This window comes from Galendromus occidentalis, unplaced genomic scaffold (genome assembly GCF_000255335.2).
Source record: "Galendromus occidentalis unplaced genomic scaffold, Mocc_1.1 scf7180000077497, whole genome shotgun sequence".
Classification (NCBI taxonomy): Eukaryota; Metazoa; Arthropoda; class Arachnida; order Mesostigmata; family Phytoseiidae; genus Galendromus; species Galendromus occidentalis.
The window spans coordinates 803,318-818,379 of record NW_003805485.1 but is presented as its reverse complement, the minus strand read 5'-3'; the positions used below and the strand labels follow the sequence as shown (position 1 = coordinate 818,379).

General features: G+C 51.7%; 1 protein-coding gene across 1 annotated transcript; it reads right to left on the bottom strand.

The window, feature by feature from the left end:
- Positions 1 to 8,477: 8,477 nt before the first annotated feature.
- On the bottom strand, positions 8,478 to 9,310 carry LOC100898433 (uncharacterized). The gene is made up of 3 exons (XM_003746528.1): positions 9,163 to 9,310; positions 8,926 to 9,075; positions 8,478 to 8,653 (listed from the first exon to the last, which is right to left on the bottom strand). The coding sequence occupies exons 1-3, from the start codon at positions 9,218 to 9,220 to the stop codon at positions 8,478 to 8,480; spliced, it is 384 nt and encodes a 127-aa protein (XP_003746576.1). The 5' UTR covers positions 9,221 to 9,310.
- Between the last annotated feature and the right edge of the window lie 5,752 nt (positions 9,311 to 15,062).

Sequence of the window (15,062 nt, the reverse complement as noted above, 5' to 3'; positions counted from 1 at the left end):
GGTCAGTCAAGCGGTCGCTTCCTCACCGATTCGTATCACTCATCGCATCTTGCGGGATGTCCAACCTCGGCTCGACTGGGGACAATTCAGTGTGAGATTCGAGTCGAGCTCCTCGACTAGTTCGAACAGCTACCACGCTATCACATGTACCGAGATCGAAGGAGTAGTCTCCTCATGAATCTCAACAATTCAGGCTCAATCGTGATCAGCTTCTAAATGTGCAATGATTGAAAATGGAATCGGTTTGAGAATCGAGACCAGTCGTCGTGCCGTATGCACGAGGAAACTTCGTGTATTCGGGGGATCACCGTCTTCCCCAACATTGTTGCGATTTCTATAAGAGGGAGCGATTTACATGAGACGGCCGACCGGTCGCCAGACATTAAGCATCGGCGATTCTCGAGGGGACTAGGCGATCATTGATCGAGATTCTCACGTCCATCGAGTGATGGCGACTCCAGAGGAGGGATCACTCTCACATCCGCTATCTTCCAACTCTCTTTCGAGCATCGCTGTCCAGAGGCTGTCCGCACTCGAAGACTTCTGTCCGGATGCCATCGTCGTGAATACTCTAGCATTGGCATCGACGGAAGACACCGAGCTGAAGGGAGAAAGAAACCACGGGATCCGGATGGGACGAGGAATTCACGCAGAAAATTCCGGAGATTCACCCCAATGGAATCAAATATTCAAAACTGAGCATTCTATCCTGTGAGAAGAACGTTCGAACTGTATTTGCTACGCCATTTCAAACACGACACCAGACCGCCTAAAATGGAGGAGTCAAAATTTCGTTCAAGCAGCATCTCAAAATCGGGCAGGGCCGGTCGAGCGAGCGAGGGATGCTAATACTATCTCGGCGTTTTTGTCCATGAATCAATATTCATCGAGTTAACCTTAGTCATCGAAATGATGTCAAGGCATCCGGGCCTGTCCTCGGTTTACGACTACGTAAGAGCGTGGAAACTGTTGTCAAACACAGCAACGCTGGCCGACGTCCACGTTCTTGCGTACGATTTCCCATGATGGAAGAGGGCGCTCGTGGTCCGATTCACGCAGTAGCTTCTCCGTTCCCCAACTACGACCTCTCAGAGTAAAATTATTCTCTAACGCTCAGCGTCATCGAGAAGATCCTGTATGTCAAAGAGAATTCCCATCCGAGGCCTGAACATCGAGAACTGGTATCTCAATCAGCGCGACGAAGAGGTCGAAGTGCTCACTTAATCCTTGGGCAGTGAAGAGCGTACACTCGACAGAAGACGGGGGCGACACCGGCAGTGGGAAACTCAGAGTTTTATCCGATGGCACACCACAAGACGAAATCGAACACAACACACCACAGTGCTTCTGAGACGGAGCGTTTCTGCTAGCTAGCGAGCGAACGAGCTTCGGAGCTTCAGCGGCAGCAACCTTCGTCTGACAGCAGCAGAACATTCAGCACCAGCAGTTCGGCGCGGGCAGCGGGCGGGCGGGCAGACAGGCGGTTGGTCGGCCGACCAGCCGGGGAGGCAAGCCAGACGCACAGACTGACAACTGCACGAATGTCAGTCGCTCGGAGCGACAAACCGGCGGACGTATGGTCTTGGTTGCGAGTCAGAACAGCCAACCAGCCAGCCAGTCTGGTTGCTTCAAAGGCCCCATGGAACCGGGAGCGCCACCCGACGGACGTCACTGAAAACCGGCGCGTCACCGTACAATGTTGATCGTCGCGCCCCCTCGCGGCAGACGTCATCGGTTTCGGTCGGCCACGGGAATATGGAGCCACAGGCAGACGAAGATCATAGACGCGGGTGAACAATCGAACTAATGCGGAGCGCGTCTTCCATGGAAGGGTTTCGAATATTCATGGTCGGACATGGCTCTCGGAGAGATCGACAATATTCGAACACCGTCTTTCGATCGTCTCGAGCGATCGCCCGATCGCGGGAAATCGATCCCCAGGCTCCTCCCCCGTCCTTGTAAGCATGCTGGCTTGTTCCAGGGAACTCGACGATCGTTGCTGTGATCCTCTCGAGCCGGCTCGACGACTTCCATGGAGGGATAGCAACGGGACGGGTTCTGGCGGAGTAATCTCAAGATCAGAGTATTCGTCTCCCTTGGTTCGGCCTCCTAGGACCTCCCGTGATTTTCTCTCCTGTGGAACCACAACGCGAGCTTCGCTGTTCAATGGTTGCGTCTTCGCTAGGTATGAAGCGCACAAAATCGACGAGAAGTAGTACCGCGCAAGCATCGCCAATCAAGAGTTTTGAGTCGCGGTGGAGCCTCGTCACGGAAGAAAAAATCGTGTTTTTGTGCAAAGTAGGAACAGCTTGCTCGAAAGATCGCAATAGCCCCGAACCGGCGCTGATCTGCCCGAAGAATCCCAATATGTCCTAGAATAGTTGACCGACACAAACCACTGTCGCTTTGAATTCGTGAGCGGAATCACTTGTCAAGCTTTTTGTTTGGTCACTTCAACGTCCGAGGAGCTTTCTTCGGATGAGGGAAGTTTTTAGACTAATGGCGGAGCTAAACGACCAAACTGTGGAAGCGGCGGACGAGCACGCATTCCTACCGCGCTAGACTCTGACGAGCAGAGAATGTAACTTCGATGACTATTCAAAGAGGCAATCAGACCTCTTGCCGAGCTAAGAAAGCTCGATCCGGTGGACTTCGTCGACGGCGGCGTTGACCCTCCAGCTTGGACAGCGTGCGAAGCACCGGTCAAGCTATTACCATCGAGCGAGAAATGTTCATACGTCCTGCTCCAGAGACTTGAATCATGCTTGACTTCCGGAGAGATAATTGAGGGGGGGCAGGCCCGATTAGTAGACAAGCCGATTTCCCGTTGATGAGGGACTCGCTCCATCCTCGGTCGATCCTTTCGATCATGCGAATTCCGTTGCTTATAGCCGATTTATCTTCTGAGGACCTCCCTGGCTAGACTCAGCGATTCGCTACCTTTGTGTCCTTAGATAATTCCCTCTCTATCGTTGGGGTGTGGGGTGTAGGTCATTAGGATAATCCCCTGAAAACGCCATTCCCAATAAGAGCTCGCTGACGTTCGGATCCGCGCATATAAATTGCAGCGGGTGCGTCCTACCCAGTGCTGTGCGCCATCTGATTTTTCGCGGCGGCGGCGACAGGCGAAAAAAGAGATGGCGGCGGCGGACGCCGCGGCGTTTTTCGGCGGAATTGAGACTCACGGCGCGCCGCGGTTCCCTCCTTCCCAGAGCGAGCTCCACAGGGAAAGTAGATTCCAAGGAGTGAGCTAAGGCACCAAAGAGGGAGTAAGCTTCGGAATGGCGAAAGTAGGAATCGAAGAGCGAGCACAAGTTAGGTTCATTTATTCTCAAGTCACTTATTCCGCAAGAACTCTCGATTATCGTGTATGAAAGGACGAGACGGCAGGCTCGTCATTCTCATTTTGTCTCTTGATGAGCGGCGAGGAGTCGACAGAAAAACATATGAATTGTCTCGATTCTCGGATGAGATAAGGTGTCGTCTACCATTCTCATCATCGAGCGAGCGCATCGAGCTCGGCCCAGGTTCTCTTTCTTTGACTTTGATGAACATTTTCTTCTGTATTCCCTCGATTCGCTCCGAAAGTCTTCCGAAATCTTTTAAAAGGGCTCTTGACTATTAACCATGGGGACCATGACGGCGCGCCGTTCCGCCGCAGGACGCCGTGCTCAGAGCTCGGCGGCGGCGGCGGAGCTCAGAGCTCGGCGGCGGCGATCGCCGGCGATCTCGGGGCGCGGCGCACAGCTCTGGTCCTACCGCACCTGTCTGCGCCCTTACTGCGGTAACTGATTTCAGATATAGAATTCGTTCCCCTATAGCGATCTCCCATCATTCGATCTCGTGAGAATGAACTCCCATAGGCGGGAAGGATTCGCCCAACGTTGTTCACAATATCCGCCCAATAAGGACATGCACCGAAGATTTTTCGCAGCCACACGTACATCTCTTATTCCATCTTACATCGGCTCATTGATTGAGATGGACAACAACAAAGATCTCCAAATAATAGGACGAAGTCTCTCCAGAGGTTTGCCGCGAGGAGGTTCTGCCTCTCTCGAGGACGAGTGAACACCCTCAAGCCGACGGCAATCACCAGAGGCGGCTGCGGATTTTAGTTGTTGAAAATCACGCTGAAAGATATGGGTACTCTGCCGCTGATCGCGAGCTCCCATCCCGCCGAAGAGTCAGCGACCTCTGAGGCTGGAATCATTTACTTCGGGGAGGGGCAAATAAAAACGAGCTTTATCCATTCCGGCGTACATCACTCTGACATTCCTGGAGTATCTCCCGATCAATGTCGATGTCGTAGTCGGTCTCGAGTTTTTCTACATCGACAGCCGTGCTTCGACCCTTGGGGAATTCGACCCATTTAGCGATTGGGATGTCCTCTTTAGAGCACGTGACATATATCAACGCATTTCCCGACTTGATGGATAGAACCGACCAATTCTCTTCCCCCTGAGGGATGCTCTTGCTCTTCCATCGATCGCCGCTTTCCTCGATCGACCATACGCCTTGCCCTGGGCTGCTGAAGACTCCCTCGGATCCCTGGAAAGTGACCTGCCCAAGACGGCATAATGATCGAGCAAAGCAGAAGCATGCCGTACGATTCCCTGGAGCCGAGGCCGCTGAGTTATTCGCTCTGAGCTTGAGCGTCTCGCACGTTTCGGACTTCGAATCCGCTGAGGCGGAACTCATGAGCGTCAGGAGACACAGGATTGACGACCACATCGTTGTCTTCACGCAGAGAATGCAAATCTCGTCCCATGAGCGAGAAGATTTTCTGTTTCGGTGAAATGAAATGCGGTGCGCTCAATTACTGGGAATGCCATCAATCAATCGATCAGGATTCGCCGCGATTCGGATTAGCTCTCTATTCAGGTTCCCAAGCTGCCGCCATCGAAGCAGCATAGTTTAGGGGAATTACTCGAGTGGCGATTCTCGGTCTCTTCGCCGACATTCCACAATTCCACCGTTTAGTTTCCGGGTGGCTTCGGAAGTATCCTGAATCATCCTGCGAGTCGCGAACGTACTCTCGTATATTTGGTGTGATTGACCATGAGTATTTCAATGAGAGTGAAGATCAAGAACAAACAAAAAAGATATTGCGCAACTGATCGTAAATTCATCGACTCATTCTATGCCGGAAAATCGGAATGGCGGGAACACTCGAGAGTGGAGTCAGTGATCCTCGTACATCCTGTCGGTGGGCGCCACGGAGCGAGGTCTCAAATTATTGCGGGTTTGTTGGGTGCAAGTTCCCCGGTTGCAGAAACCAATGAGTTGTTCCTGTTGATAGGAATTCCTTAGTGTACATATTGGCATCGATCCTGTTGATGTGCTCTTCAAGCATGCGGATCCGCCGACCCTCAGAAGTCGCGAGCGCGGGCTCTCAGAAACCCTCTGACAGTTTTGAAACTTCTGACATCGAAATCGAGCGCTGCTACCGCACAGTCTGCGCGCCGAGTACTCACCTGAGAGCCAACGACTTCTATCGCATTGAAGAGAGAAGTCGGGGTTGGCTGACGGCATTGGTTTCCCTGACTCAGCCCCAACTGCCTCGGCGGCGATTTTAAGTGGAGAACACCTATGGCACCCGTGACGACGCAGAGGGTTCTGAAATGAGTCGATATACTTTCACTGCAAAACGTGAATACTACATGACCAGCATAGTCTAACATCTATGACATCATCATTAGCATAATAATCGCGGGCCAATTTTTCGCTTACTTGCACTGCAGATCGTAGACCTCTTGGCTTCCGACAGGCATCGCATAACCCGGAGTCTCGTAAGCTTCGCATCGCGTTCGGTCTCTACGCTCGGGACTAGGTATACTGAGGTCGAACCCGTCAACCTGCGACGTCTTTCGACATGCAAAGGCGTCTATGATTAACTTGGTGAAATGATTGGTCATAGTCATAGTTCTACACCCTGCAATGTGCCCCAAGTTCCGCTGCTCGAAGCGTCCCGATATCGGTCTTTTTCACGCTGAAGACGTGTACCGTGACTTCTGCACTGATCCTTCAGGAGATTGAATTTTTCGCGCAGATGTTTCATAGAAATTATTTGATGTTCCGCGAAGCAATTTCAGAGGGTATCTCCAGATTGATTTTATCGATCTTCAATCACCTGGACTTGTTTTCGATATGGCTGGAACTTGACGCTCCTCAGGGCTTGGCATTGCACGGCCATCTCGTTCATTGCTGTCGGTGACACGGCCTGTGCCGCGCATCGACAATCGTCCAAGCACCTCCCTGGAAATTATTGACCACAGTGGGAAGAGCACTGCTTTCATTGATGTGCAGTCTCACACTTCCAAGGCGCGACTAGCGGCAAGCTTTCGAGTGTTATGACTCGATTTACCCGCGGCACTTTCTAGGGGGCTTTTTTGCGACCAGATTCGCGAAACGGAAAATATTGAATCACTGCCTCGGCAAGTCACTGGCCGCGACTCCGCTCGGACCTACCTGGTACCGTGGCATTCGTGTTTGAAGGAAGTCCATTTAGGAAAACTCGGCGGCGACAAAACCCACACGGCATGTTACTCGGCAAGCAGGTCTGAAGTCGCCGACGGAAACGATCGCGAAATACCAAGCTTCCGAGTTTGCCTGGAATCGCGACCTAATCTTGAGCTTTCAACCGGGCACTCCGTGTCAGACTCCCCAGAGATCCGTGCCCTCCGTTCGGGGGTGTCGATTCGGGAAATTCTCACGGAGAAGACGACTCGCATCCCGGAATTCCGTGTGAGAGATGTGGGTGGGGATAATCATGAGCTGCGATTCGCGCTCCGTGGTCTCTGCGAAGAGCTGAACTCACTGTTCACCATGCAGTAAATGTTGCAGTCGTCCTCGTCGATGTACATTTCCTCATATGGCTCACAAAAAGATGGATCTCTCAGCTCGCTGTCTCGGAAGCGTATCTGGAGCTCGTTTCCACTGTTATAGGGCGGACCGTAGACATCCCTGTGATTCGCCTGACCCAACACGGACGGAGACAGGAGAGCAATTATCATCGAATGGAATCTCAACATCTTGAGCTTTTAGGACATCTGTAGTCGATTTCACTGTTGTGACGATCGAGCACTCCCGTTCCGAAAAGGCGGACGGCTGCGATGACACGCTGCTCCGTCCGAACGCAAACTCTGAGCACGCCATCCACGGAAGCTTGAGCCGGAATCATTTCCTAAAATATCATGACGCAAAGGTTTTGGGCTTTCCCACAGCATTGGATAAATGGAGAGTCGTGTCCGATACCGTCTGTCCCGAGCTTTCCCGCCCAAAATGTGTTTCTTCCGCGGCTCATCCGGCGGGATTTCCGCTTCGAAGCTCTCGAGTATAGCCGGACCGTGCGCATGGACACGGGAAATTCCCCGGCTTCTTTAGATGCTCTTTCTTGTGACACGACCGCTGTTCAGGCGTGTTTGTGCCCGTGACTTATGAGGGTAACAGCCGTAAACAATCCCGTTTCCCTTCAGGCTCATGACACGCTCGGCATTAGATCTTACGCGCCCACCGTCTCAGCGATTAGTCGTGAGCAGGCGCCATGAGTTTCGTTGATATTTCCTCCAATGTAACACTATGTATTGATGGTCAGAAGTTTAGACCATCAATACATGGTGTTACATTTAGACTCTAAACCCATGCTGCAGGAGATTCCAGCTCCTCAGAATCTACCAGATAGGGGTTGGGCTATGCAGGAGCCTTCGGCAAAGTGACGGTTGATGTTCAATTCCCGCGAGCATATCGTCCCAATATCGATGCAACCATATTGAAATGGCCAAGAGACGTTGGAATGATGAGAATCAGAGAATATGTATAGAGAACTTTTGTGTGTTTTCTTCTCCGTGTAGACCAAACAGGTTCGCGCGTCTATGAGTTCTCATGCATATGCGTTCCCGGACTGGAGCTTGTTTCTCAGAAAGTCGAAAATACGCAGGTGGGTGGCGTGGGTCCGATACCTGCTGCCGATCAGGTTTCCTCACGGGATTTCCTCTCCAAACAGCAGGAAGCATTCGCCGGGATCCGTCTTCGGGAGCGATATCTGGTCGACTAATCGGTGATAGACGGGACGTGAAGGGTTGGCTTTGTGGTCCAGCCTGGATATTTATATTCCTTAGGTGAACATCTCGAAACTCATATCGAGACGGTACTTAATAAAGATTGCGACCGAGGCTGGGCTGAAAAAGCAGTTCTAGAAGCTCTGACTCCATTTGGAGCGTTGACCTTAAAAAGAAGGGATGGGAAGGAGCGATGTCGGACAATAGGGAACATGGTCAGAGTACTCATATCTGTGATTCGAGATATCTACCACCATATGCCGCATCCTTGAGAAGAAGGAAAAGATTCGACCCTCCCGACAAGTCATTTATTATCCCGAGACTCGCCTGATTCAAAAAATAATAAATGTCATCCCACGAATTCGGCGGGAGGGCTGGGAATTTGAGAAGCTCCCCCACGGGCTGTCTGGGAGAAGTCTATCGATCATCACTCGCTCGATCAGAATCCCTGGATTTCTCGCGTGCCTCGGAGTCGGCAGTTTCCCTAGTCAAACCTCTGGTCCTGGATTTTCCGGGGATTCTCTCCTGTTTCTTATTGCTCCTCTTGGCCCATCTCCGATTCTGTTTTGGGGGAGGAGACGTTGACGGCACACCTGCAGAGACAAGCGTGAAACAGAGAAAACACGTGCTTCCCGTTAGACGTGAGGTCGAGCAGAAGATGGAGCCTCATCGGCGCTCCGTTCCTCTGCCGAGAATCACTCACTCGGGGCATGGAATGGGTTGGGGACTTCAACTCCTCCGGCTGTCGATTCTGTTTCGTTTCGAGAGTCGTTGAACCCTACACTCGAGCTTTTCCCTGCAAGACTTGCCTATTACACAGGCTGTTCGGAATTTTCTGAAATCAGGAGGGGAAAACCCCACTCACTTGAGCGCTGCGAATCTTTTCTCCTCATCCTATCTGCGATTTCGTCGTCGCTGTTGATGCCGTTATTCTCAGGGACCTCGAATCGGGCAGATTCTAGCCCATTGCCCGCGGAAATCGTCTCCGCTGTCGACGCAACATCGCATCCGAAAGCTTCAAAGAAGGGAATCGATACAGAGTGACCGATGATTTTCCGAGAAGCCTCGGACTTATCACTTCCGAGCTCCGCTCAACACATACCAGGAGGACCGCACTGGCTCAGGAGAGCGCACAGGATGAGAATATTGAATTCGCTCATGTCGATCGCTCTTATCTTCACAGAGCAATCGGTGACTCGAGAGGCCGTCCTTCAGACGACTGTAATCTCCGACGAGCGCTGAGGCTCTTCGGTCGCAGTTCCGCTAGATCAGCTCAGGCCGTCTCCGAGCGTGAGCATACTGAGAGAGCGGTTCTCACCAGGCCCGGACCCGGAACATACTCAATTTGATTGGCTCTCCAACAGCTTGGGAAGCGGAATATAGCCAGCGCCGTAAACACCGATAGACTGCCGTAGCTCCTCCATGAATAAAGAAACTCACGGTCGCCCAGTGAACTAAGAATGCTACGCGACACAGGCTGGGGTTTGAGACAGGCTTCACTCTGATTCTTTTTTGAATTGCGTGCGACGATGGTCGAAATCCCCCATGTAGGGGCTCCCTTGCCCACCACAATAAATCGAGGCTTTCTTTTTCAGGAAATAATGATGCCTTCATTCCACCTCAATCGGGTGGTGTTCTCATTCCCACACGATGATACCTACATAGTCAAACTTCATTTTAGAGGACAGTCAACTACGAGTGAGCACTTCCAAATCGATGTCTTCGTTTGCGATGAAATTCCGCCCCAAAATCGGAGCAGATTTCCTCAAATTTCCCTTGAGGATCTCTCGGATTCGTTCCGGCGCATATTCTTCGAATATTATCCCACTTTTCTCGACAAACATGTCCTGTATGAACTTCACGATTGTGCTGTTTGGACAGCCCTCGACGAGTGAGTGCGTGTAGATATCACTCCCAATCGAGCTCACCTGGAACAGTTCTTGAGAATGATTCCCAGAACCGATTTCTTCGTACATTCCGATTACACAGGCTCAGAGCATCGTTTCCGATCACCGATACGATGCTACCAGAGCGAAGAAATTCACCGACCGTGAGTGAGTCCAGCATGGACGTTTGGTAAGCCTGCCCGGTAAGGGTCCAAGCTATGAGAACTCTGACGTTCTCGAAGATGCGGAGCATCGTGCCGTGGTATTTCAATCCTCTGGAATTGAATCCTTCGAATTTCCCAGAAATCGCGAAGTTCTTCACGGCGAAGGTCGCTCTGACTGAAATCGAACCTGGAGGAGAATTCGAGAGTCCGTGACCGGAGATGTCTCCCGGAAGCGGTCGGGAATCAATTCGCTGGCCTCATAGGTTCGATTTTCCCCACCTTTAACTGGATGGACTTCTTGACGGGTGCTGCCGATCAGGCGCATATTCGCCAAATTGTGGGGTCGGAGCGAAGACAACGAGTAAAAAAGACCATCCTTATCAATCCAAGTCTCGTCTCCGATTTGAGGGAACAGGGCATCGCTGTATTCGATGCGTTTGCTCTTCACCACTATCTCAGCGAAGTAATCGAGTTTCCGCAAATCCAGAGCACCTGGAAATCGACGATCGGTGTTTTTTCGTTCGCATCGAAAAATATCGAGCACCCAGTTTTACCGAGACTATCGATCGGAGTGCATCGCAGGTTCGTAAGCTCAGTATGTCAAGCTTGAGCCCTAGTCGTACGTTTTACCGGTTCACGTCAGTCGTTCGGCCAACTCAACCATCAATGATCGTAGTGATCGTATGCGCAACAACTTGTGAAGATATTAATCTCGGGATGCGGTTAAATAGATTTATTGATTCAATTCTCATCCAATTGGGATCGGAAGAATGCGAGAAGTCGTTGGTACAAGAAGCGAATCGCTGCACGTGAGATGGATCTTTCGTCCGGAACACCTTTCTTGTTCTTCATCAGTCTTTTGTCCAGGCTGCGACTCCCGGCGACGATTCCGCATAGAAACTTACTGTGTCTTTCAGCGAAGCAGCCGATATGACCAACGTGGTCTGGTTCATGCTTCAATAGGAAGGCAGAGCACATTCCCTCGTCCGTCATGACTCTGTGATGCCCCAGATCGCCATCAGCGACGAGAAACGTCCCGGGCTCTGACGTTTCTCGGAGACGCCCTCGAATGATTTTCTTCATCCTCAGGGTCACAAAGGTCTTGGCACAGGCTCTCGCATTCGCGCCTACGATGTGAAGAATCAAACGACAACCGGATTGTCCCGCTGGATAAGTTATAGGAGTGGAGCATAAGGCTCGGCCCCCGAAGCAAGAGCCGCAAGTTTTCGCGATCCCGAACGTCTTCATGCTTGCCTGAATACTGACCGCTTCAAAGTCCCGTCTACCGCACTCCCGAACCGCACTGCACAGGTCTGAATTGCGGGAGAAGGCTGCGTTGATGAGCTCAGATGAATTCCCGGTCCGGCAGTGATTCCTTCAGAGTTTTTCCCGAAAGCCTCCTGGTCGCTGCTTCTGAGATCTTGTGCGGCTGCAAGACGCATGTGCCCTGCCCTGGCTGCACTTCCGAATGGCAAACATGACCGCTGGGTTCATTGGCGGACTAAGCTCCGGCTCTCACATACTGCACATAGAGGAAGTGAATGTAGCTCATATGAGCTTTGGCTTCCTCGTTTTCTGAGATGTGCGTTTGTTGAAGACTCGAGGAGGCTTGGGAAACATCGCGAAGTTTGTCTCGATAAACCCTTCCCAGAGCGGCCTCAGAGTTCCTGATCGAGGACACCATCCGGCGCACACGCCTACCGGGGCATGTTGGCTGCAGAGAAGCCTTGTATTACACCTTTCGATCAGAGATACTCCATCGGATATACACGAGCCTGGGTTTAAGTATCGGAGTCGCAGCTCATCCCAAGATGTTCGGCCTCAGTCCGCTCACTTGTTTGAGACTAACGATAGATACATGTCTAGCTTAAGAGTACATCATTGCCGTCTTCTGTGTGAGTCGCCGGCAATTTTTTCATATAATTCCGAAAGCTGTCCGGAAAAATCTTCGATAGGCGAGCGATTGCCGCCTCTGCGTGTCTCCGTGTTGAATCTTTGGTCGGTCAATCCGCAAGATTTCGGGGCACATGAGATCATCTGGACCGTCTGTCGTACCCGAATCATGAAGCTTTGGAGAAGGGCGGAGCCTCTCATGGGGGTTGAGGGCATGGATTCTATGGCTATATATGCTTAATATATAGATATCAGGAGTCTCGTCTTGAGGTCTGGCGCTAGAAGCCTCTCTGAAGAATTTCATCCCATCGATCCCCGAACGGATGGATGGGACGACCTATTTAGGTGGATTCCTTCGAGAAAACATCTCATTCAATACCCGCGAAGGACTCTGTTCCTCCGAGACCATAGAGTCTACTCCAAGAGCATGCCAGTCGTAAGGGACACATTGGCACCGAGTCAAATCATTTGGAACGTCGGTCATCCTCACAGCTGTTATTCGAGTTCTGGCAATGCGGAGGCTTGGTCTACGTAGACCCTTAGACGAAGCATGAATGTCTCAATACATATTCGGATCGGGATAAACGTTGATAGACCAACGAGGCCGATTAGGACGTCAGCATGGTCGGCCCCCCGCGCCGGGGTCCGAAGTTCAGAATCTGCAGACCTATTCAGAGTCCTGGACGCCGGTCTCGGCGCTGGCGAGAAGCCTATTCCATGGTCGATTCCCCGTTTCCTCATTCAATGCGCCGTTCACCTATGAGCTCACCAGAGAACTTTCACCATCGGACACTTGATCGTAGGATAATCAGACGAGGCTTGCCTTGATCGGATAGATCGAGGCACAGGTCGACAGAATGGGTGGCAGGAAGGGAAATCGCGAATTTAAGGAATCTTCCATCGACTCACGAGGTTTGCAGGTGAAACTGAAGAAGATGATCGCCGAGACCGCCACTAACAAGGCGACTCCGCTGAGTTTGATTAGAGAGTCAATGCTGAGCACATCGAACTTCCGCGCAGGCTTCCGAAATCGTGTGAAAGATTTCTGGGTTGTGGACGATCGACTTAGGATGTTATTTGACGTTTCCACCATAGTGCATCGTCGTCGTCATGGGAGAGGAACTGAAACTACTACAAGGCAGTCGCAGAAATAATGGGGGTAGCCTTCCCCCTCCCGGAAAATCTGGTCGGAGTGCAGAAGTATAGCCTCTGAGGAGTCACGCTATAATTCCGAGCCCCTGTCACCGACCCCTGGAAAACTTTGCGCCTGATCCTAGAGGGAAGGAGTCCTCATTAGTTGTTCCCGAGTAGAAGTGGCTCCTACTCGAGTCCTAGCTGTGGATTGCATCTCTTTTGAACACTTGAACCGACTACAAGAGTCTCCTCAGATGTGGAGCAATGCAAGGTGGCGGATCGAACAAGGTAGCAGTCTTCAAAGAGTTTTCTCTGCTTCTTGACAGAGGGGGGCTGCCCCAGGTCGGGCGTGAGGATGAGATGTAAGGACCGTTCCCATGACAAACTTGCTCAGTACCACAGAGGAGCTCAACGGAGTCGTTATCATGTAGCACCAGGGGAAAACTTCCGATCCCCACCTGAGGAACTCGCTCTGAGGGCAATTAAGGCTTCTTGCTTCAAGTCTCTCATCTTCATTCTCGAAGATCGTCTTGATTGGGAGCATCCATGGTCAAGGATATTTTGCTCTGATCACCCGATTCGTCTCCCTCAATAAGCATCATCCTGTGCAGCTCGCTTCGGTGTCGGCCGTATATGGTGCCGTCGACTTGCAGAACCCTGTCATATTCTCCCGATCACCGTGGGCTGGATTTGATCAGAGGTTAGAGGTCAGAGTCTTGTGCGAAGAAACTCCTCAAACGAAGAACTCCTGAAAAGACGTGGCTCTCGTATGTGAGGGCGCAAAAACCGTAGACCTAGCTGGATGCCAACATGGCAGAGTCAGCCAATCTTGTCATTGAGCCGGGATATCGTCAGACAGGCTTCCAGCCCCAGCTCTTTGGGAATCGTAGGTGGGCGGCGCGCCCAGGAGACCAGCCCGTTGGCGGGTCGGAGACGGGAACGGCGCTAAAGCATCCGCGTTGTTCGTCGGTGTAGGAATGTGGGGCTTCGCAACGGACGAGAAGATGAGGCGAATCACCGGCTGCTATGCGGAGCGATCTGTTCGTCCAGAATCGTGACGGTCAAGCGCGGACGGGATACAGTGGCTTTCGACCGCGGAGAGATGTTGGAAGAGGCGCCGAATTCGATGTGTGGGTTCCGAAGTCGGCTTAACCGTGAGACCTCCATCAAGGACACCCTTACTCGTTGTCTCTGCGCGCTATTGTTTCTCAGCCACACAAAGCTCTCCATCGTTCCCGTGATGCACGGACGCTCCAAAACGTTCTCTGTATCGAAGAATTAGACAGGGAGCCCGGATGAAGCTAGAGTTCCCCCTCGGACTGAGGTCATGGTCGAGGCCACCGATACAGAAACAGCAAAGCCCCGACGGGATGGAGGCCATCCCGGATCCCATCAGACTGCGATTATTGAGCTCCAAGAGCTGAGTGAGTCAGTATCTTAAGGCGGATTCAGCGAAATGTAGGGATTCGGTCCCGAAGAGAAACTTTACGCGCTCAGAACACCTATTTCGCATCGAGCGTTCCGTTATGGATCACACATCAACGACGATCTATCGGGAATCCGTGGAATATTAACGGAATCGTATCCGAAGAGGGAATCCGTCTCTGAATGGAATACGCATTGTCTGGTCTCATTCGAAGGTTTCTCTTCATAACGACAAAATCCGCGATCTTCTTCTGAAAGCCGCTGCGATCATGTCGAGCCCCGAAAATCATCCATTCCTTCAGATTGTAATCCTCTGACCCAGAATCTGTGGCATTGATCCGAGCTTTTAAGATCTTCGATCGAGTTCTCGGATAACTATCTAGAAGCTTGTAGCCGCCATCTCTATCTGTTCTAATGTCACCGAGGAAGGATCTGAGGAGCAGGAGGAGAAGGAAGACGGTGCACACAAGATCCGATCCTGGCAGAGTACGGGCCACCAA